General features: G+C 39.4%; 1 protein-coding gene across 1 annotated transcript in view; it reads left to right on the top strand.

Annotated features, from left to right (window-relative positions):
• The window catches only part of PARD3B (par-3 family cell polarity regulator beta), a 1081037-nt gene that overhangs the window by 938289 nt on the left and 120822 nt on the right, over window positions 1–21926 (top strand). Inside the window, exon 21 of the mRNA XM_030803127.1 lies at window positions 17731–17866. Coding sequence (XP_030658987.1) covers window positions 17731–17866 — 136 coding nt within the window. The remainder of the gene's footprint in view (window positions 1–17730; window positions 17867–21926) is intronic.

Below are 21926 nucleotides of genomic sequence, written 5' to 3' on the forward strand. Positions count from 1 at the left end.
AACAATTAGGAGCCCAGAAAATAGGAGGGAAAGAAGACGTTAATGGAAATGTAAGAAAGTTGTCTCTGGACAAGTTGAGTGTAAAACATTGGCTCATTTCAAGTTCAAGTGTGGAGCAAGGGTGAGCATGGCTTTTGGAGCTCCCATGAGGTGTTGCAGCTAGAGAGGTGTGTCCTCACGCAGGCGGGCTCTGTGGAGGACCTGCCCCATGCGAGCCACTATGGGGATCATTTATTGAATAGATGGACAAGCGAATATATGAAATGTGAGGGAACAGGAGAATCAAAGTGCTGGGAGTAAATAGTATCCCCAAGAGTGAAAATATAGACAAGGAGCCTTTAGACTCTAAAGTTTAGAGAATCCGTTTAGAGAATAGCGAGAGACAGTGAGAGAAACAGACAATTAGATTGGAGAAGTGGGAAGGCAACAAAGAAGAGAGACTTGCCACAAGGGTTGCTCTGCCACGTCTAGTCCTGCAGAGGTTAGGGAGAGTTTTGCTGGGCAGTTTTAGCAGCAGTGAAGGTACAAACTGTACTGTCATCAGCCCAAAAGAAAGGGTGGCAGATGACAGAGACAGCAGAGGGTTGTTTTTTAAAGTTTAGTGAAAGGAGAAGGAAAAGAGAGAGACAGGAGGCAATAGCTTGAAGGGGGGTTTAGGGGCTACTGGACAGTAATACGTCACAAAGGGCCCCTAGTTGCTCCAGAGAGAGAAGGAGGAACAACGTCTTAGGGGCCTCCCCAGGCGGGTGGGGGGGCGTGCATCCACACCTGTGCTGACAAGGGCAGTGGGGGCCCGATCTGCATAGCAGCAGGATAAAAACCAGCCTCTGGCACCACTGGATTCTTCCCTAGTAGAAGCTCTCCCAGGGTAGGCACATTAGATAAGAGCTACTTGGATTTATTCGGTGGCACCATCTTTTAGAATGAGGGTAGAAAGTACTGACGTCACCATGCGGCTGATTTTAGAGAAACAATTTATTTCTCCACTGACAAGGATTTGTGGCAGTCAGCAGCTGTTTTATTTTTTTTTTAAAGCTCCCTCCACCCCCTTCTTCAGACTCCTCTGGACTTACATCTGTCCTCCCAGCTGTGAGCGGCTGAATTCCAGGGTGCAAAACCAAGGGAGACAAGTAGGAGGGGCATACAAATAATGATTACATGCTGCTTCAGTGTAAATCTCGGTTCATTGTGTGTCCATGGGCACATGCCTTCAAATTCAAGTGCGTGCCTCTCTCTCTGCCTTTCAGTATCTGTCTGTAAACCTTGATGGGATTAAGCATATGTTTTAATAAATATTTTGTTTGCTGTATTCCCATTAATATTCATAGGGAATGGAACACTTTGGGTTTTGTGATTTCTAATAAACATTGATGGTGTTGCTAGTCTGTACTGAGCATTCAGTATGCTCCATCAAAATGGCAGCTCTAATTAGGTTCCTTGAATTAGCTAATGGATTTTGAGAAAGATAGCTTAGAAAGCTCTTACAGCTGTCCAAGATATTCCTGCCATGGCAGAAAGACAAAAGGCCCCTGGAAGCTACAGATTTCAGAGCTTTAGAAATGCAGCTGACAGTTAAAAAGATAAATTACATTCATATTTTTCCAGTGAAAGTCCTAATACTGAATTAATGTTATTCCTGTAGTGAGTATCCATTAAGCAGCTCATTTTATTATAAGGATGCATTTTGACCATTAGCTCTTTTTCTTTCCTCGCTCTCCCTCCCCTCTCTCCTTTTTCTCTCTCCAATTCCCTAGATATTTTGGACACAGTATTAAAAAGCATCTTTGAAGAAGAGGAAATGATTCCCTTTTTTTCAAGTTATAAATCTAGAAGCTCTCTTAGATATACAATATGTATTCAGTTTTTTTAAAAATGCCAAAGTAAATATATAAAGAAATAATATAATGATTCAATTTAAACCTTGAGGCTTATATTTTATGTAGAATTGGAAGGGGGGAAGCTTCTAGCTAGGGGGCAGTGGGCTTGTTTACACTTGGAAAAGAGATTATTTGTTGGAAACTATCTCGAATAAAACATGTTACCTCCTTTCATCTTAATATGGAATGTACAACATAACGCAACGCCATTCCACATGTTCCTCGCCTGTACTTCCTAAGAACAGAGTCCTGTAACAAGTGAGGAACTAATGACATCTGAGTGACTACACTTAATGCTACAAATGGGGGGAAAAATACCATGGACAATATTAAAAGTTCATGGCAAATAGCAGAATTCGGGAAACAAGGACAGTCACCCAAAAGCTCCTTTTATTAGTTGGATATGTGAGTGCTCATTAATTCTGTAACTGTGTTCAGCATAACTTTTTGCTTTCAGCTATTTATTTGGAAAACTAATACCTGGTACTTTTCATCTAAAAAGTTACATTCCTCTAGGAACACAATAAATCCTCTAGGGAAATGTTTCCTGGGTCATTAACTCTCAACTGTCCAAATTCTGTTTTCCTCCTGTGAGCCTCTGTAGCCCCTCTGCTTTTCCAGTCCTGCCTGCCTTTTGGCCTTTTTTCTTCTCATTAGTGTCTTTACCAAACAAGGGGCTGGGCAAGGAAAAGAATGTGAAACTCGAGTCAATTAATTGGGGTATTATTTACAGTTCTGGGAAAACACTTGTTGGGAAGGAAACTAAAGTTGTTGGTTTAAATGAGATTTTTTTCAAAATAATCTGTAGTTTTTATTTTTCATACTCTTTCAAACCTCCTGTTTCTGCAGATAATTGAGAGCTGACTAAAAAACTGTTGCTAATAAAGCTGTTGGAACGAAGCAAGGAATCAGAAACATAGTGTTGACGGAACATATAGATTACAGATCAGACAGCTGCTTTACCTCAGTATGATATAAATAAAATGGAAAAGCATTGTTATGTGAAGTGCCAGAAAAAAAGATACTCAATTATTCCCCACACATGACTTCACCATGATGGATAAAAGGCATAATTGACATCATGTTTATTGAAAAAACTAGCAACTGTCACACTGTCGAGAGGCTACTGAAAGCTGGAGGAAGGGCATTTTTTTTATTCGTTTTCACTGTGGGTTATTTATAGAGTTCAATTGTCAGCAGCAGAGTGCCTAATTTTCCTTCTTCTTTGGTATTCGACAACTCATTCACTTTTCAGATCAAGAAGACAGCTACAAATTGCTCCATGGCAGATACTCAGGCATTGCCATTACCTCGCCTGAATGGGGCAATGGCTATTTATTAAGATTCTCTGCCTACTTTCCCTTAAAGTGCCAGTGGGGGAAAAAAAAAGTCTTTGTCAACCCATAATGGGTCTGGTTTCATTTGTTTTGTTTTGTTTCATTTTAACTTTTTGCTGTCTGATTTGGCAGCCAGACCCAGATTCCTAATGGGAAATTTATCATTATATTACTGATGCATCGTGCTTCGTCACCAGATAATATTACTAGTCAAACAAGACCTCTGGTTATAGAAAATGATCAGTGTTCAAACTGAAGGAAAGTTTCAATGTCCCATTGCCCCCATCTCCAGTGGCCCTCTGGCACAGTAGCCAACAAGTAGGGAGATGGAAATAGAGAACTTTTGCCAATGATTTGATCAACCATTTAGCCTGCACTGTATGCACACACAAGAAATCATCAAATCTAAGTACAAGAAAAGCTCAGAGAGGTCAGCTAGTTCCTTCCATAGGTTATGATATATGGGGTTAGAGAGAGCTAGGGTCTCCCAGAGTTCTCTTGATATGAAGCAGAACTCTTGAGGATGGTGGTGCTGGCCCTACTTGCAGTCCTTCAATGGGTCTGCATCATCCCCTTTAGAAAGTTTGGTAGATGGGGCTGTTCAGGTCCTACCAGCTGTATTTCCCAGTTTCTCCACACATTCCCCACACTTGTGCGGTGCCTGACTGTGTGCCCTTTCATGTGGCCACCCCATTCCAAGTGGTGTTCCTTCCAGCTGGCATGCCCAGCCACTGTCTCCTTATCCTTGTCTCCTCTTCTCTAATAGGCCTTTACTGACCTCCCCAAGCCAAGTTAACACCCTCTGCTCTGAGCTACTGCTGGAGTTCAGCATACTTCATGATACTTCCTCTTAGTAATTGCCACATTGCACTGTCATTATTTATTTATATCTGTGTCTCCCCCACTAGACTGTGAAATCCCAGAGGGTAAAGTCGGGGTCTTAATCACCTTTGCATCCCTAAGGCCACGCAATATTTATGAATAAGTAAAGCTTAAATAAATGTACACATCAGAAATTTTTCAGAGGGTTATTGGAGAGCTTTTAAAAGCATGTGAGGATTTAGGTCTGCTACCAGTTTATTATTTTCTATTCTGTTTTGAAGAGAAAGCCAGAATTCCCCTAGCAAGGATTTGTAAGAATCTGAGCATGTTCTAAAAACAACTGAAACGATCCATAGGAGATGGTAATGTAAGCTGTCTGCTATTCTGTACACCCCTAATGTTGGAAGGTCAGTAGAAGGCCCTAGGGTTACCAGAGCTCACTTTGCATCCAGGCTAATGAGAGCTGTGGGATATTCTTCTATTTAATGCCCTTTGGGAGCTAAGTACATACTAACTTTTGATGCAATCTGTATCAGTCTATTCTAGCATCGATATGAAGAAATACCTGTGGCTGGGTAATGTATAAAGAAAAGAGGTGGAGTTGGCTCACAGTTCCATGGGCTGTACAGGAAACATGGCAGCATCTGCCTCTCGGGAGGCCTCAGGGAGCTTTTACTTATGGGGGAAGGCAAAGGGGAAGCAGGCACATCTTATGTGCCTGGAGCAGGAGGAAGAGAGTGGGTTGGGTGGGTGAAGGTGGGGGAGGAAAGGTGCTACACACTTTTAAACAAGCGGATCTCATGATAACTCAATCACTGTCACAAGAACAGTACCAAGGGGATGGTGCTAAACCATGATCCAATCACCTCCCACCAGGCCCCACCTCCAGCATTGGAGATTACAATTCAACATGAGATTTGAGTGGGGACACAGAGCCAAACCATATCATGAGTTGAGAATCTATTTGGATTAATTGTTATGACCTTATTTAAAAATCTCAGAACAGCATATGGATGTAAAAGAAATTAAAAGAATGTAGGTGATATCAAAACATGTTCATAAATTCTTAGACCTCTTAGACCTAATCGCTTTATGCTAATCATATTAGAATACTGCATATAGGATTCTATGTTTATTATGTAGCACGATTTAACACCATATGTGATCATTAAGATTGGCCCCATGGTCACTTACCTATGTGACCCAAGCATCCCTTCTGGGCATTTGGAGAATGTATATCCTTTAACAGTAGAAAAGTAAGGACTAGTTCACTTGTCACATATATTTAGAACACTTTGACTTTTAACACCGAGCTCCTAATCACAATCTTTAGCTTCTTTCAATTGAAAAATGTTTTCTCCTTTTTTAAAACTTTTTTTTCCTTTGTCACTTTTATAATTTTCCCAATACCCTCCACTGGGGAAGAAAAACAAAAGCATTGTTGTGTAAGTAAGAAACTGCTGCATTAATCTACTGACATTTTGTTATATTTTTCACTTTTCACCATGCACTATCCTGACTATTCTCTTCTAACTGATATAATCCTCTAAATTAAAAAAAATACAAGCTACCATCCATGCACTAAATTATTTAGAGTGTCCTTATTTTTCCTTAAAATTGTGTAGTCCATTAAAACTTACTTTCTTATTATCTGAAAGGAAAGGTTAGGTACCCAGCTGTTGGGAATCAGTGGCCTTTGATGGTATTCCCGGATCTCTTGGGAGAAGAGAGAACTTCTATGTTGTTTGCTCTGAAGAAGAAGGAATGTCATGGAGGCCTAGGAAATTCCCAAAGTTTCATGGCCTGCAGCCCACAAAGGCTTATTTTTCCCAGAATTGACCCTGAAAGTTTAATCCACATATAAATGTCAGATATGTTTTCTTAAAACTCAACTGTATTTGATTTAAGCCTAAAAGATAATAATTTTGTCTTTGCAGTTCCTGCAGTTGTTGGTGAGAATTTCTTTGAGAAGGCATGAGTGTGTGCATATTAGTGTTATCATTAATTTGTTCAAGTACCATCTAAACAACATTTTATTTCTCCTTAAACTGTCTTTTGTTCAGTTCAAGAAGGTGAACGATAATTAAAATAATACAAGTTTTGTAGGTTTCCTCTATTTACCTTTTTAATCAATATTTTGCTAATTTTGTTTTGGACCGTCGAGTCCTTTGAGAAAACCTATAGTATTCCAAGTGGAGTCATGTCTTAAATAAGGTTAGTTTCTAAAGTCATTACATGAGACAAAATTGTGTATTGACAAAATTAATCTTGGGAAACACTTTAGGACAGTGGTCCCCAACCATTTTGGCACCAGGGACTGGTTTCCTGGAAGACAATTTTTCCACTGGGTTGGGGGTGTCGGGAGTTGGGGAACACGGGGCCGGGCACTAGATTCTCATAAGGACCATGCAGCCTACCTCCTTGCATGCATGGTTCACCATAGGGTTCGTGCTCCTATAAGAATCTAATGCAGCCACTGATCTGACAGGAGGCAGAGCTCAGGCGGTAATGCTCACCTGTGTAAGCTCACCGGTTTCTAACAGGCCATGGACTGGTATCAGTTTATGGCCTGGGGGTTGGTGACCCCTGCTTTAAGAGGATGCTATATTGGACTCTGCCTATGATCTCTCACTAAACCCACTCACTGCTGTTTCTTTAGCACTGCATTAGATGGCTATTCCCTTGGTTGAGCATCAGCTGAAGTAGTCGGCTTGCATATACAAGGCCATGTTGTACAAGTAATATACATCCTTAAACACTGAAATGATGTTCAGCACAACATAAAACTTACATTAGGAAAGGTGCCTAGGAACTGACACTGACCAAAGGAAATCAACTCAGTTCATGTTCAGGGACATATGTTCATTAAATGGAATGTCCAGTGGAAACACTATCACTACTTAAATTGCTATTCTGCCCCCAAGCCTCTGTTTGTGTCTAAGCTCAAATATTTGGTGTATCAATTAGATGCAGCTGTGATGCAGTATCACTATACTCCAGCCATGTTAGAACAGCTATATCTATATGAATTATAATACAGGATGTGGCTTATTTATCCTTTTTTAGCAGAAGACACAATGGATGCACAGTTGCAAATTGATCCAAATCTATTTTTCTTTGCATGTATGTATGCTTGTTTTGCAAAGATGTGGAGTAGAAAGAAAGGGATAATATTGCTGCCATCCAGTGTGAGCTTTTCAACTATATTTTAAAATCGTTCTTTTTTAAGAAATCAAAATTACCATATTAAACCCTTGATGAGTTTCTTCTGTGACACCCACATACTGTATGTTGTTAATAAAATTGACAAAAATGCCTTGAGACAATACGTATCACACACTTACACATAACTTTGAAGTGTCCAGTATTTGTGTAAATTACTTAAGGTTCAAAAATATTGCACTGGGGGCTGGGTGCAGTGGCTTACAGTGGCTCACACCTATAATCCCAGTGCTTTAGGAGGCCGAGACAGGAGGATAGCTTGAACTCAGGAGTTTGAGGTTACAATGAGCTATTATCACACCATGTACTCCAGCCTGGGCAACAGTGTAAGACTCTGTCTCTCTCTCTCTCTCTCTCTCTCTCTCTCTCTCTATATATATATATATATATATATACACACATATATATATATATATATATATACATATATATATATATATATACACACATATATATATATATATATATATATAATGCACTATGTTGGAAGAACTGTATTAGATACTATTAAAAATATAAATAACTCAAATGGGTATTTTATGACTGATGGCAAAACTGACATCTAAAATTTGAACACAGGAGGTCATTGTACAATATTAGAATAAGGCAGTTATTTGTTACTGGCTTATTATGGTGAACTGAAGCCATAAATAATAACTGGCATGTTGTTGAATTTTGATTTACACTGTCGGGGTCACTCCTAAGGTATTTCTCCCTTTGTGAGAAATGGAGATACAGAAGCAGAATGTTCTGATTAGAAGCCAGCCTTGCATTGCCCCAAGTGATAAAGAGCAAAGGTAGAGCAATGCCTTTTTATCAGAAGAGGAGATGACATTGCTCTGGTGATGATTCTCAGTCACAACAATCAATCACCTAGGAGGAAGTTACCTGCATGAATCAATGCATTACTTTCAGTGGTAAATGGTAGCTGTGGTTCGTGGTGTGTGTGGAAGAGCTTACCATTTCAAAATTGCTAAGGGGAGTGGGCCTTTATTTCTTTCTTTTTTTTTACACTTTAAGTTTTAGGGTACATCTGCACAACATGCAGGTTAGTTACATATGTATACGTGTGACATGTTGGTGTGCTGCACCCATTAACTCGTCATTTAACATTAGCTATATCTCCAAATGCTATCCCTCCCCCCTTCCCCCACCCCACAACAGGCCCCAGTGTGTGATGTTCCCCTTCCTGTGTCCATGTGTTCTCATTGTTCAATTCCCACCTATGAGTGAGAACATGCGGTGTCTGGTTTTCTGTCCTTGCGATAGTTTGCTGAGAATGATGGTTTCCAGCTTCATCCATGTCCCTACAAAGGATGTGAACTCATCATTTTTTATGGCTGCATAGTATTCCATGGTGTATATGTGCCACATTTTCTTAATCCAGTCTATCATTGTTGGACATTTGGCTTGGTTCCAAGTCTTTGCTATTGTGAATAGTGCCGCAATAAACATACGTGTGCATGTGTCTTTATAGCAGCATGATTTATAATCCTTTGGGTATATACCCAGTAATGGGATGGCTGGGTCAAATGGTATTTCTAGTTCTAGATCCCTGAGGAATCGCCACACTGACTTCCACAATGGTTGAACTAGTTTACAGTCCCACCAACAGTGTAAAAGTGTTCCTATTTCTCCACAGCCTCTCCAGCACCTGTTCTTTCCTGACTTTTTAATGATAGCCATTCTAACTGGTGTGAGATGGTATCTCATTGTGGTTTTGATTTGCATTTCTCTGATGGCCAGTGATGATGAGCATTTTTTCATGTGTCTTTTGTCTGCATAAATGTCTTCTTTTGAGAATTGTCTGTTCATATCCTTTGCCCACTTTTTGATGGGGTTGTTTGTGTTTTTCTTGTAAATTTGTTTGAGTTCATTGTAGATTCTGGATATTAGCCCTTTGTCAGATGAGTAGGTTGCAAAAATTTTCTCCCATTCTGTAGGTTGCCTGTTCACTCTGATGGTAGTTTCTTTTGCTGTGCAGAAGCTCTTTAGTTTAATTAGATCCCATTTGTCAATTTTGGCTTTTGTTGCCATTGCTTTTGGTGTTTTAGACATGAAGCCCTTGCCCATGCCTATGTCCTGAATGGTATTGCCTAGGTTTTCTTCTAGGGTTTTAATGGTTTTAGGTCTACCATGTAAGTCTTTAGTCCATCTTGAATTAATTTTTGTATAATATGTAAGGAAGGGATCCATTTTCAGCTTTCTACATATGGCTAGCCAGTTTTCCCAGCACCATTTATTAAATAGGGAATCCTTTCCCCACTTCTTGTTTTTGTCAGGTTTGTCAAAGATCAGATGGTTGTAGATATGCGGCATTATTTCTGAGGGCTCTGTTCTGTTCCATTGGTCTATATCTCTGTTGTGGTACCAGTACCATGCTGTTTTGGTTCCTGTAGCCTTGTAGTATAGTTTGAAGTCAGGTAGTGTGATGCCTCCAGCTTTGTTCTTTTGGCTTAGGATTGACTTGGCAATGCGGGCTCCTTTTTGGTTCCGGCCTTTATTTCTTTATGCTCCACCACTATGGCTTGATTCACTGGGTCAAGATCCAGCACAGGGTTAAGATTTCCAAGACAAATCTTCGAGCTCTAGGAGTCAAAGGATCACTTTACCAAGCTAGGGATGGAAATACCAAGACAAGGATCTCAAAGGAGGCAGATGCTGAAAGCAGGAAACACGTTGAGAAAGACAAAAGGTCAGCCTCAGGTTGCCATGGTGAGGTCAGGAGCCCAGGTAAGCCAAACCAAGTTGTCAGATTGTTGCATCCAGGTCAAAATGCCACAGGCAGCATCAGGATGGCTGGGGGGGAGGGGACCGCAGTTCAGGATTATAGTCTGAGCTGACGTATTACTGTGATTTTCAGGTTTCTTCTACCTTATGACCCTAACTTGCATGTTAACCTCTCTGGACCAGTTTCTCAGGTTGCCCACAGGATGCTGACATAAGGATGAGTAATTTTGCTGAACCCTTGAAAACTCATGCAAAGACATACTTTTCGAAGTTTTATGTTAGTGTAGAGCATAGTTTTTCATCAGATTCTGCTGCCATTTTATGTGACATTAAATACTCTCTTAAGATGCTGAAGCACTGTTTCCTCACCTACTAAGAAGAGGTATCATGTCAGAGATAATGGACAGAAGAAGCCCTTAGAAATAAAAGCAGATTTTACATTTGGAAAGTTTGTGTTGTCTGTTTAGTATTATTCACCCTTTCTCTAAATTCATTATTCTTAATATAGAATATTATAGACAGTTATAGTAAACAAAGAGCCCTTAATTTAAAGTGGAGTAATTGTTTTAATCAGCAAGATAACTTAAATCTGGTGGAAATTAAATGTCCATATAAGCTAAGATATATTCTTGTTATTTGGGGGGAATCTTTTGGCAAAAATAATTTGAAATGGGGGCTACCTTCATTAATAGTGACAGTAAATTTGGGAAGAAATTAGAAAGAAGTATTCCCAAAGTTGTCCATGGATAGTCAGCTATCAGTCCTAAAATTTCACCAGGCTAAACAGTGAAAAATCTTATTTGTCAACGCACCTTTGAAAAAATAGAGATTCTTTATAAGAAATGGGGAACAGGGGGAAAATAGAGGATTTACATAATCATAACTTTACCTGGATATTTACACTGGATAATTTTCACAGCTGTTCTAGACTTAAATGTGATTTGAAGAATGCTATGGAATTAAGTTCCTTAAAAAGCAATTATTTATTATTAAATTAGTACAGGGCACACTATAAATGTATTTTCATTATGAGATGTTAAATCTGGAGAGTATGAGTGTAAGTGGTATTGGGGGTGTAGTTAGTTTCTTTAAATCTTAAATGCTCTTCAATTAAGAATCCTAAGTGCATGTACAAGAGTCTCTCAAAATTTTATTTGACAGAAATCTTTATTACCAACCGAAAATAAATAATATTTATGTCTGTGACTATCTGTCTTCAGCCGAATATTCTTTTCCAGAATCTTTTGTTGGGATTTGAGAAAAATTAGCAAAATAAGAGTGCATATAGCCTGTTAAATTTTATTATAGTTATGTTATTGAGAGTATGAATGCCATAGAATCTCAGGTGTTTTGGAAGCTCTGTTCCCACTATGGAAAAAAAAATCTGCCGTTTTCTAAGGCAGAACTATGGTACTGTTAAATTTTAAGTTTAAAAATAAAGCTGGGATGATTTTTAGCTTCTTACATCCCAAAAGACAAAAACAAACAACACTCCCCCTGGGGAAGAAGTCAGGAAAATAATAGTATCTTGGCGTTCTTAAAGGATACCGAGGTGTTTTTCTTTATTCCATGTCTTTAAACCCTTTTTGAGAAAACCATTGAAATTCCACCCTTTTGTGAGTATACAAAAATTAACACCATACTTACATAATTAGCAACCTTAAAGGAAGCATCAAAACAACATTTTACAGTAACTTCCTAAAAAATTAAAGACTCTATCAAACACTAACCTCAAAAACACTCCCTATCCTACTGACTTGTTGACACGCATACATCCAATTTAAAGGGTTTTATTCAGAGAGTTCGTAAGGATTATCACCTCCAGATAGGAATATTCCTGTTAAAGTTCCAGGCTATAAAAGCCATTTCTTTTCTTTCTTTTATTTATTTATTATTATTATTATTATTTTTTTATTTTTATTTTTTTTTGAGGCAGAGTCTTCCTCTGTTGCCCAGGCTGGAGTGCACTGGCATGATCTCAGCTCACTGCAACCTCTGCCTCCTGAGTTCAAGTGATTCTCCTGCCTCAGCCTCCCTAGTAGCTGGCATTACAGGTGCATGCCACCATACCAGCTAATTTTTTTTTGTATTTTTAGTAGAGATGGGGTTTCGCCATATTGGCCAGACTAGTCTCAAACTCCTGACCTCAGGTGATCCGCCCACCTCAGCCCCGCAAGTGCTGGGATTACAGACATGAGCCAACTCACCTGACCTTATAAAGACCATTTCTTAACTGCATCATCAAATCTGGACACCAGTCTGGTACCCACATATAAGGGCGGTGCTCACCAAAGGCCAACACATCTCCTTCTAAATGAAGAGCTACGTCTTGAGGCTGTATGAAAACAACACGAAAACAGAAACAGCTGTTTGAAATCAACTATATACAACTGAATCCTGGTTAGGATGCATATATTTACGTAGATGCCCACTTATACATATGTAATCACAGATAATTCCCAAGTCCCACAGTGGCCAGGGTTTGGTGGTAGTGACCACCTCCCTCTTATTCAGTTAGTGGTGAACTTCCCCAGCAGTTCTGTCTGCCTCTCAGTCCTGGTCCTGATCCAGAGTCTGTCTTTCATGTAGGATCTTTGTCGTATGTTGATTCTCTTTTGCACCCCATTCAGTTTTATACCAGCTCTCTACATAAGCCTGTTAGAGATATAATATTAATTGCCCAGAAATCTCAGCCTGCAGTGGCTCCAACATCATTTTTTAATGAATACGGACTTCATTGCATGTATTTCTATTACTTTGGTTCTTCTATTTCTATTTTACTGCAAAGATCTGTGCAAATAAAAGAATATCAAAAGGTATGGCTATAAATGTGCTCTGCTAAATTCCCTCTGCCTTGAAATGCCTGTGAAGTGCAGCCACAAAATGCCTGCTGCATTTTAATGCCTTTCTTGTGAAGCAACATGATATAGTAGAAACAGCACTGGTTGGGAGTCACACAAATCCTGGCCCACCATTCACCAGTTGTGTTACTTAACGTCTCTGAGCCTCATTGTGCTCGTGTGTAAAATGTCAACAACAATGTCATCTTCGCAGATTTGACTGAGGCTTAAATGAGATGGGTATGTAAAGCACAAATATTGTCTTTAGGACATCATAGGAGCTTGATAAATGTTAATTTTTTTCAGCCTGCAGCAGTCATGGGAGGAGATGAAGGCATGCACAGATGAACACTCATTTTAAAAAGTACTATAGTTGAGGTCATTTTAAACTAGGAAGAATAAGGCTAGATTCCAAATGCCTTAGTGTGATGTTTATGACATGTGGGAATTTGTTGCTGTAGGCGGCTATGAAGAAAATGACATGGTTTCTGAAATCCATTACAACTTTAAGCTCTGTCCAGCTCTAAAGTGTTATAAGAAGGGCCTGTTTAATGATACATCTGCCTTTAAAGGCATAAGCAATATAATTTATTTTTAAAATCATTACAATATACGTCGTGTTATTATGCTGCTTGAATCAATTTAACATAAAATTCCAGCACATCGAAAGTGTAAGACTGTCCTTGATCACCTATATAGGGATACAGCTGTAATAGAAACTTTCTGTAAGGATGGCCAGGGCTTTACTTCATTCAGTGAATAAATAATTAGGAAAGGCTAATTGTTAAACTAACAATGTGGAAATGAGGTTATTGACACTTTTACTAGTTTTATATGGTTTCAATAGTATTTGAGTTACATCATGATCTGATGTCACTTCCGAAGCTATTTCTAGAATCTGTACTGCTAAATTCCATAAAGCAAGGAATATAGAACAAATGACATGTAAATATGGAAGGAAAATGGGAATCTTCAGAAAGTAAATCCTGAAGGCTAGCCTTCACTTCCATTCTTGTTCAGTATCTTGCTAGAGGACCCGGTCTCTAAAACATAAAATGAGATGAAGGAAAGGAAGTAGGTTGGAAGGCAGTAAGCCATAGTGGAAGAGCAGTCTTTGACGTGAGAAAACACTTGTTAATCATCTATTTGCTAGGAGCTTCATATTCTTCATCTTTATTGAGCAGAATAATAAATCCATCAATATTTTTTGAGGTTTTGAGATATTGACAGCACCTGTTACACAGGAATTGTAAATAAACTCATGTACCAATTCCTGTAGATTATAGATAAGTTCTAGGCTAAAAGAATTCTGAGAATTCTTTCCCAATTACAGCATTGAGAAAGAATGCTGTAATTGATTCGTGATGTCTGCTGTGGACAGAGAGTGGAGTAAGTAAAAGTATATATAGATATATTTGCTATATAAGTGTTCAATAAATTATAACTATTATGACGATTGCCACTATCACAAAGGTGTATGTCCCTCTAAAATCTGCTAAGCTTCTACATCTTCAGTGCAACACGGAATCAATTAATTGCTTTGGTTATAATAGTGGTGTATATTATTTTTATTAATTTGGTGGTAAGCATATGTGTATTATCTGCTGAGAAGAGTTACAAATCAGAAATTGGAATTTGCTATCCCTAATCTTACCACCTAAAATACCTATTTGGGAAAAGTCTGATACCGTTTCTAAAAGTAGAATGAGGGTTGAGAGGAAAAAAGAAGAGATGATATGGAGACGTCTTCCCAGGTTATCACAAAAGGTTTGCACAGTGTTCCATATTTTTAAAAAATATTCACACAAGGTCGAGAAGATACAGCGTGTTTTGCACTTACATGATCCATGACTTTCTGGGCTGTTTTCCTGTTTTTTCTCTTGGGCCAGATTTCTTTTCTGGGTAAATAGTCATGTTCCTGTCAGCCGCAGGGGACTTTCTGAATCCTGAACAGCTGATTTTGTATTCCTGCCCCATTCCCGTATTTGAGAACAGCAATCTGATCAAACCCATATTTTTAAATTTATGTATTTATAGGCATATGGAAGAATAGTTTACAGTCTCAGTACAATTTTTTTTCCACCACAAGTGGAAGAGAAGTGTGTTTTTAAAAAACAGTGCTTTATCAGTTTCTTTTTTTTTTCTTTATTACTGATGACTTCATTCTACTTGAATTCAAAGCTTCAGTTTCTTTGGGGTAAACTAATAGATTATGTATGCGATGTTTGCACCATGTTGATTGAACTCATCTGGTGAGTTTGAACGCAGCTCATGAATTTCCGTAATCGACAGAAGCCTGTGCGTTGGATACAGACACCACGGTCATCTCGTATTACTCGAGAGCTAGGGAAGCTGTTGAAAATGGACTGTGCTGCTTTTCCTGCCTGCTCATGGTTCAGAAAAGCTTATCAAGACTTTTAATTTGTTCTTACTATCTTTTTCAAGTGCTCAAAGAAAACTTATTTTAAGTATAGTAAAGAAATAGAATTAGAACTATTATGAGAGTTTTCACATACATATTGGGAAAAAAAAAAAAAGAAAGGTATGTGATTCCCAAGGGTTTGTCTTTTCTGAACCAAAGGCATCAGCTTCTGAGTGTCTGTCAAGCACCCAGGAAGCCCAGAACCCTGTGCAAACTGTCAGGGAGCAGCCACAAGGCAGAGGTACATCATCTAGTTTGCAATTAACTTACTATCTAGTTTGAAAAGAATGCTTTTCCTCCAAAAGATGTTTACTCACCATTTTTTTTTTTTGTAATTTACAAACATAGTTGTAAAATATTTTTTAAAAATAGATGCCCTCTTTCTGTTGCTTTTAGATACCTCATATTATCAGATATCTCACTTAAACTTGGAACCCAACTGTAATATTTGGGGATCTTTTTGACATGCAAAGCTCTGCACGCTGGGGCTCTACCTACCTTTCCAAGCCTTACTTGTCCCTCTTCTCTTTGACCCTCCTATATTTCTTTAAAATACTCACACAAGAGAGAAGATACAGCATGTTTTACACTTAGTTCATGACTTTCTGGACTTTTTTCCTTTGTTTATTCCCCAAATGCTACAGTAGTGATTCTCACATACCCGTGAAACATAAGTGTCATGATTGATAAGATGTTATCAATGAGTTAAAGTACCAAAATTTGTAAGTGATATGCTTCTGTCATTATTAAATTCAAAATACCCCTAAACTATGGCTGGGTGTGATGGCTCATGTCTGTAATTCTAGCACTTTGGGAGGCCAAGGCAGGCAGATCACTTGAGGTCAGGAGTACTAGACCAGCCTGGCCAACATGGTGAAACCTCGTCTCTACTAAAAATACACACACACACACACACACACAAAGAATTTGCCGGGCATGGTGGCAGGTGCCTGTAATCCCAGCTATTTTGGATGCTGAGACAGAAGAATCGCTTGAACCCAGGTGGCAGAGGTTGCAGTGAGCCAAGATCGTGCCACTGCACTCTAGCCTGGGTGACAGAGTGAGACTCTGAATGAAAAAAAAAAAAAAAAAAGAAAACTTTAAAGTCACTAGAACTCAATTTTATTCGAATTTGCTTTGTAAATGAGAGCGGAAAGGGAACATACACCATACACCTGGTATGTGTGTAAGGCAGGACAAAAGAAGGACCACTGCTTGCCCAAACTGATTGACTTGCATGTCTCTAAAGCAAGATGCTTTCTCATTGCTTTACTTTGCACTCACTGCCCTTCCCTCTACCTGGAGTATCCTCCTCTCACTTGTCGAGCTGTTGAGCACCTTTGTATCCTTCAGGGCTCAGCTGAAGTGTCACCTCCTCCATGGAGCCCTCTGTGATTTTCTTCAATGGCCCTGCTCTCACATTGTCAAAGTTTAAGCACTCTGCGTTCCCATGACCCCATGCAAATCTCTGTAAGAGCACAAGTCATAATGGACTGTAGTCTTCTGTATCCCTCTCTGTCCCCTACCTCCCAGACTCTTTATTTTTGCAGGTAAGAACTGTGAAGTGTTCCTTTTTCCATTCCCAGATTTTAACGTGAGGTCTGGTGCAATGGGGCACTCAGTTATACCTCAAATGAACCAAATAAGTAGAATGGCTCTTCAGATCTGCTTGTCATTCTTTTGCTCCCTAGCCCTGTATAATATCATGTGGTATTGGTTCCACTAAAATAACCACAATAACCTAATCTAAGCTACAAGGGAGCTGCCAGCTGAGCAGTTTGGGGTTGGGCAGATGAGTTCCTGGAAAAGCTATAATTCCTAAGAGGAAGTACTGGCTAAAGTACAGAGAGAAGAACCTTGGATAAGCACGTTCTACTCTACACCAGCTTCCCCCACCTTTTTTTAAAAAAAACTTTTTTACTGTTTTTGGTTGTTTTTTTTTTTACTGTCAACTTTTTTACACATGTCCTAACTGTACCCATATATTGACATGTATCCCATCCCCACCCCCTACTCCCAAAGTTCATGAGCCTCATGGAAATGAATGCTGACATATGCCAACCCTGTCTCATATCCAGCCTTCAGGTCAAACAACTGGAGCTTTGTCCCAAATTAGCAATACTTATTGAGAAAATGAGATATCCACATTAAAATGTGACAAAACTCTGTGTGTGTGATTATAAGAAAAAAGTGGTGGGCCTTTTAATTGCTCTAAAAGGTCAAGACTCTATCTTACCTTCTCATTCAAAAGGCATTTATTAATCCCAAGTCATACATTTGACCCTTGGAACTAAAGGTAGGCACGTAAAGACCACTTTTTGTTCATATTTATGACTGATTTCACCATTTTCCTGGCATATTTGAATTACATTATTGAATCTTCCAAATTTGGATGTCAACTCCTTTAACAAGAAGATCAAAAAGTGATTTCAAAGATGATGTACACTGTGTGAATCTGATTATTTCTCTGTATCCTGTAGTGGCCGTCCCACGGGTGGAAGCACTGACCGTATCCAGAAGTTGCGGAAAGAGTATTATCAGGCTCGGAGGGAAGGTTTCCCTTTATATGAAGACGACGAAGGAAGAGCAAGGCCATCTGAGTATGACCTTCTCTGGGTAAGTACGTGCATGATTTCAATCATTGAATTCATCTTTTCTAAGAATGTTTAGAGCAGAAGAACATGGTCAAGAATGTTCTGTACATATCAGATTCTATTTAGGTTTCTTGGGCTTCATAGACAGGAACGTCACCCAAACCACAGGCGTATTCTCCCACAGAAGCTGTTTATGGAAATCAAACCCCGTGAATGTGCAATAGTTCGTTCTTATTGCTCTCATACTTCCTGTTATATGCCAACTTGTTTTGGGGAAGCAGAAGTTAGCTACTTTAAAGAGGGCAAGGGATCCTTGTCACCATCTACTGAGCTTTGATTCTTGCCACACAAGCCATCTCTCCTTTGGAAAATGGTGATTAGAAGTAAATTTCAGAAGGGTTATTGTCAGAAATGTCAGTTGTTTGTTTATTGGATCTGAGCACTTCACATTCTGCTGATCTTACCGGCATTCTAGGATGGATTTGTTTTGAGATAAGGGCAGTTTTGTATTAGAGGATTCTTTTTGCTAAATCCTTTGACATTCAGGGAACAGAAAAGAATATAGTGACCACTGAAGAGAAACTCACTGGGTTTTTTCAGGGTGGCACGATTCACTCTCTTGTTGTTTTCAAAAAGCAAGTCTGTGCCTACAAGATGCACTTAACTCTTGAGCATCCACAAAAATGCCCAGGAAGAAGGTGCTTAGAATTGCATGAAATGTGCACATCAGATACACAGAACAGTGCCTGACATAGAGCTGGCGTTCAGTAATTGTTAGTTCTTGTTACTGGCATTATTATCAGAGCAGAGCTGAACATGGTAATAGCAGTGTCCTTGCTGGGGTTCAGTTCTCACTCACCCTCTAATGATTTCTGCCTTCTACTATGCCTTTTAGTGCTGCTTTGAGAACCAGGTAGGGGACTCTGTTATCCCTGGTGCCCGTGAAAGACACCGGCTCCTTTGAAAGGCAAATCTGTTAAGGCAAGTTTCCTTTCCTGAGTTTCACACTCATGTTTATGCTTATAAGGTCAGAGTGGGGAGAATAGAGTCTGGCGACTGAGCTGATTCCCTCTAGTTCTTACGTCTGTGTGGGGGGGGCCTGTCATGCGTGCATCTCTATGCTGAAAATCAGTTTCAGGATCCACCACTGTTGGGCAAAGCAACTGAAACTGCTCAGCCCAGATTTTACCTGTATAATGGAGTTTCAAAACACTAATCAGAAGTGCACAGTGCAGATGGGCAATCTGAAGCCAAGTGGCTTCAGCCTCTTTGGAGAGAGGCAGCCTGAGACTATGGATCAGAACAAACAGCTATTTATTGGTTTTATTATAGATGTTAGGATTAAACAGAATGACACCTAGAGTGATGGGAAAACTTGTCTCTTAGCTTCTCTGTAGCAGAAGAGAAAGATTTCCACAGAATAACAGATTAGATAACAATTCACTCAGTTTCAAACTTGATCGAGATCGATTTACTGCCTCTGACAAGAGATGTGAGCTACTTGTTAGGTAAGGCTCGGCTCCCTCGTTAAGCCAAACAAGCAATAAAATAAAGGAAAGTCATTTCCACTGTACCCAAAACAGAACGCCATGTCCAGTGCATTGAAAAGTGCTCTATCTCAAAACCACTATGAATTCCTATGAGCAAAATAAGACAAATAATTTTAGACAAAGTAGTCCTGGTTGTTTTGACCTTATTTTATATGATTTCCTTACATCAAGCTGAAAGGATGAAGGTGCTTAACTTTCATGAGACTTGGAGTTTCCTCTGACCCTCACCAAACCTGAGCTAGACAACTATACCCTTGGGTGCTCCCTTTTTTAATGATTCTATTTTTATGCCAAGTAAACGTGTAACCAGACCATCTAGTGAGTAAAGAAGTATCTCTAGTTTAATTTGTGTTTCCCATGCTCTGGTGTGTTGAGCTCTGCCAAAAGTGACTGATTTTATGTTTCCCAGACAATTGGGGTCTGAGGCTTCCCAAAGGGATGCTTGGGAAATGCACTGCCATAAAAGACGAGTGTCCTTTGTGACTGCCTGAGATACTCCAAGCCAGGGATTAGAATCTCAGCATCTTTTCTTCTCCTCTCCCCACGCCAAGGAAAAACACTAGTGTTTTGTATTAAGGCAGGTTTCCTTTCCTGAGTGTCTTTTGTTCAGCGTAGGCCTGAGAAATTACACTGTTGTCTTGCCACTTTTGGAGAGATCTAGGAAAGCAAGTTTAGAAAGTTAACATTTCATTCCTGTCAAGTGGCCAGACCCAACAAGGCAGCTTTTATGAGATTGTGGTTCCTAGAAAGGCAGGTCTTTAGCATCACCACCAGGGCACGTGCTAAAATCAGATCACAGTCGCAAGAAGGGGAAGAATGGGGCCCAGGAGAGACCCTCAAGGGATGTGCCAAGTGGTCATCAAGGATTCTGATCCACAATTCTGAAAACAGGACATTGACTTCAATCCCTTGAGTAAACACGAAAGCGGTCCAACTTCTCTAACAAAACCACTGTGGACCAGCATCATCAGAAATATTGTTATGAACTTAGAACTCCCCCAACTCCAGAGTCTCTGGTTGAAAGGCCTGATGAGTGTTTTCTGGAGTCATTCTATACTGGGGAACTTCTGAACTGTCGAGAAGGAAATTACAAAGATAAGTTACCTAACAACTACTTGTAAACTCATTTAAAAATAGGCCAGCAAGAATGAAAGTATGCTCACTGAAGTCTTCAAAGCCAAAATAATGAGAATAATCACTTGAAAGTTTATTAGGGTCTATGAATATTTTAAAAAAAATATATAAATATATATGACTAATACTTTTTCTTTGGCTGGCCCTGGACTTTCTAGATCTTTCCAGACCAACTTGTATGCAGTTCTCTACCAGTATTGCACCTGCCGAGTGGCCTGGAGTCTAAGATTTCTCTTACTCCTCCCTAGGGTTCTCATTTGCTTTCATGCCTGTCTTCTCTCCCCTCTCCCTTTTACCCTCGCCTCTCCCCTCTCCCCTCTCTCTTCTCTCTTCTCTCTTGTCCTCTCCCCTTTCTCCTCCCCTCTCCTCTCCCCTGACTCCTATTACATTTTAACAAATATTTGCTAAATCTTAGTGTAGACCAGGTGCTGGTAACAAGAATATGACATTACCTCCACCTTGAGGGAACTCGGGATCCAGCCAGGAATAGATCTAAGCCCAAATGAAATGGAACAATAATATATGTGATAAATGCTATAGTATAGAGAGGTATTAGCTTCTATATGTACTGAGAGAGAGTAGTTAATTCTGTTGGAGGTGCATAGTTGGAGACAGAGTGCTAGGAAAACTATAGAGACATTTTGGGAATTGCCTCAGCTGACATACTTTGTTCTTTTATTCTCAAATTTGTTGGATTTTTTTCCCCTTTTACAAAAGATCTCCAGATTTATTCACTTTGTTTTAAAATAAATGAATATTTCTGAGGGCTCTGTTCTGTTCCATTGGTCTATATCTCTGTTTTGGTACCAGTACCATGCTGTTTTGGTTACTGTAGCCTTGTAGTATAGTTTGAAGTCAGGTAGCCTGATGCCTCCAGCTTTGTTCTTTTGGCTTAGGATTGACTTGGCGATGCAGGCTCTTTTTTGGTTCCATATGAACTTTAAAGTAGCTTTTTCCAATTCTGTGAAGAAAGTCATTGGTAGCTTGATGGGGATGGCATTGAATCTATAAATTACCTTGGGCAGTATGGCCATTTTCACAGTATTGATTCTTCCTACCCATGAGCATGGAATGTTCTTCCATTTGTTTGTATCCTCTTTTATTTCATTGAGCAGTGGTTTGTAGTTCTCCTTGAAGAGGTCCTTCTCATCCCTTGTAAGTTGGATTCCTAGGTATTTTATTCTGTTTGAAGCAGTTGTGAATGGGAGTTCATTCATGATTTGGCTCTCTGTTTGTCTGTTATTGGTGTATAAGAATGCTTGTGATTCAATTGCTTCAAAGAGAATAAAATACCTAGGAATCCAACTTACAAGGGATGTGAAGGACCTCTTCAAGGAGAACTACAAACCACTGCTCAATGAAATAAAAGAGGATACAAACAAATGGAAGAACATTCCA

This window comes from Nomascus leucogenys, chromosome 22a (genome assembly GCF_006542625.1).
Source record: "Nomascus leucogenys isolate Asia chromosome 22a, Asia_NLE_v1, whole genome shotgun sequence".
NCBI classification, from domain to species: Eukaryota; Metazoa; Chordata; class Mammalia; order Primates; family Hylobatidae; genus Nomascus; species Nomascus leucogenys.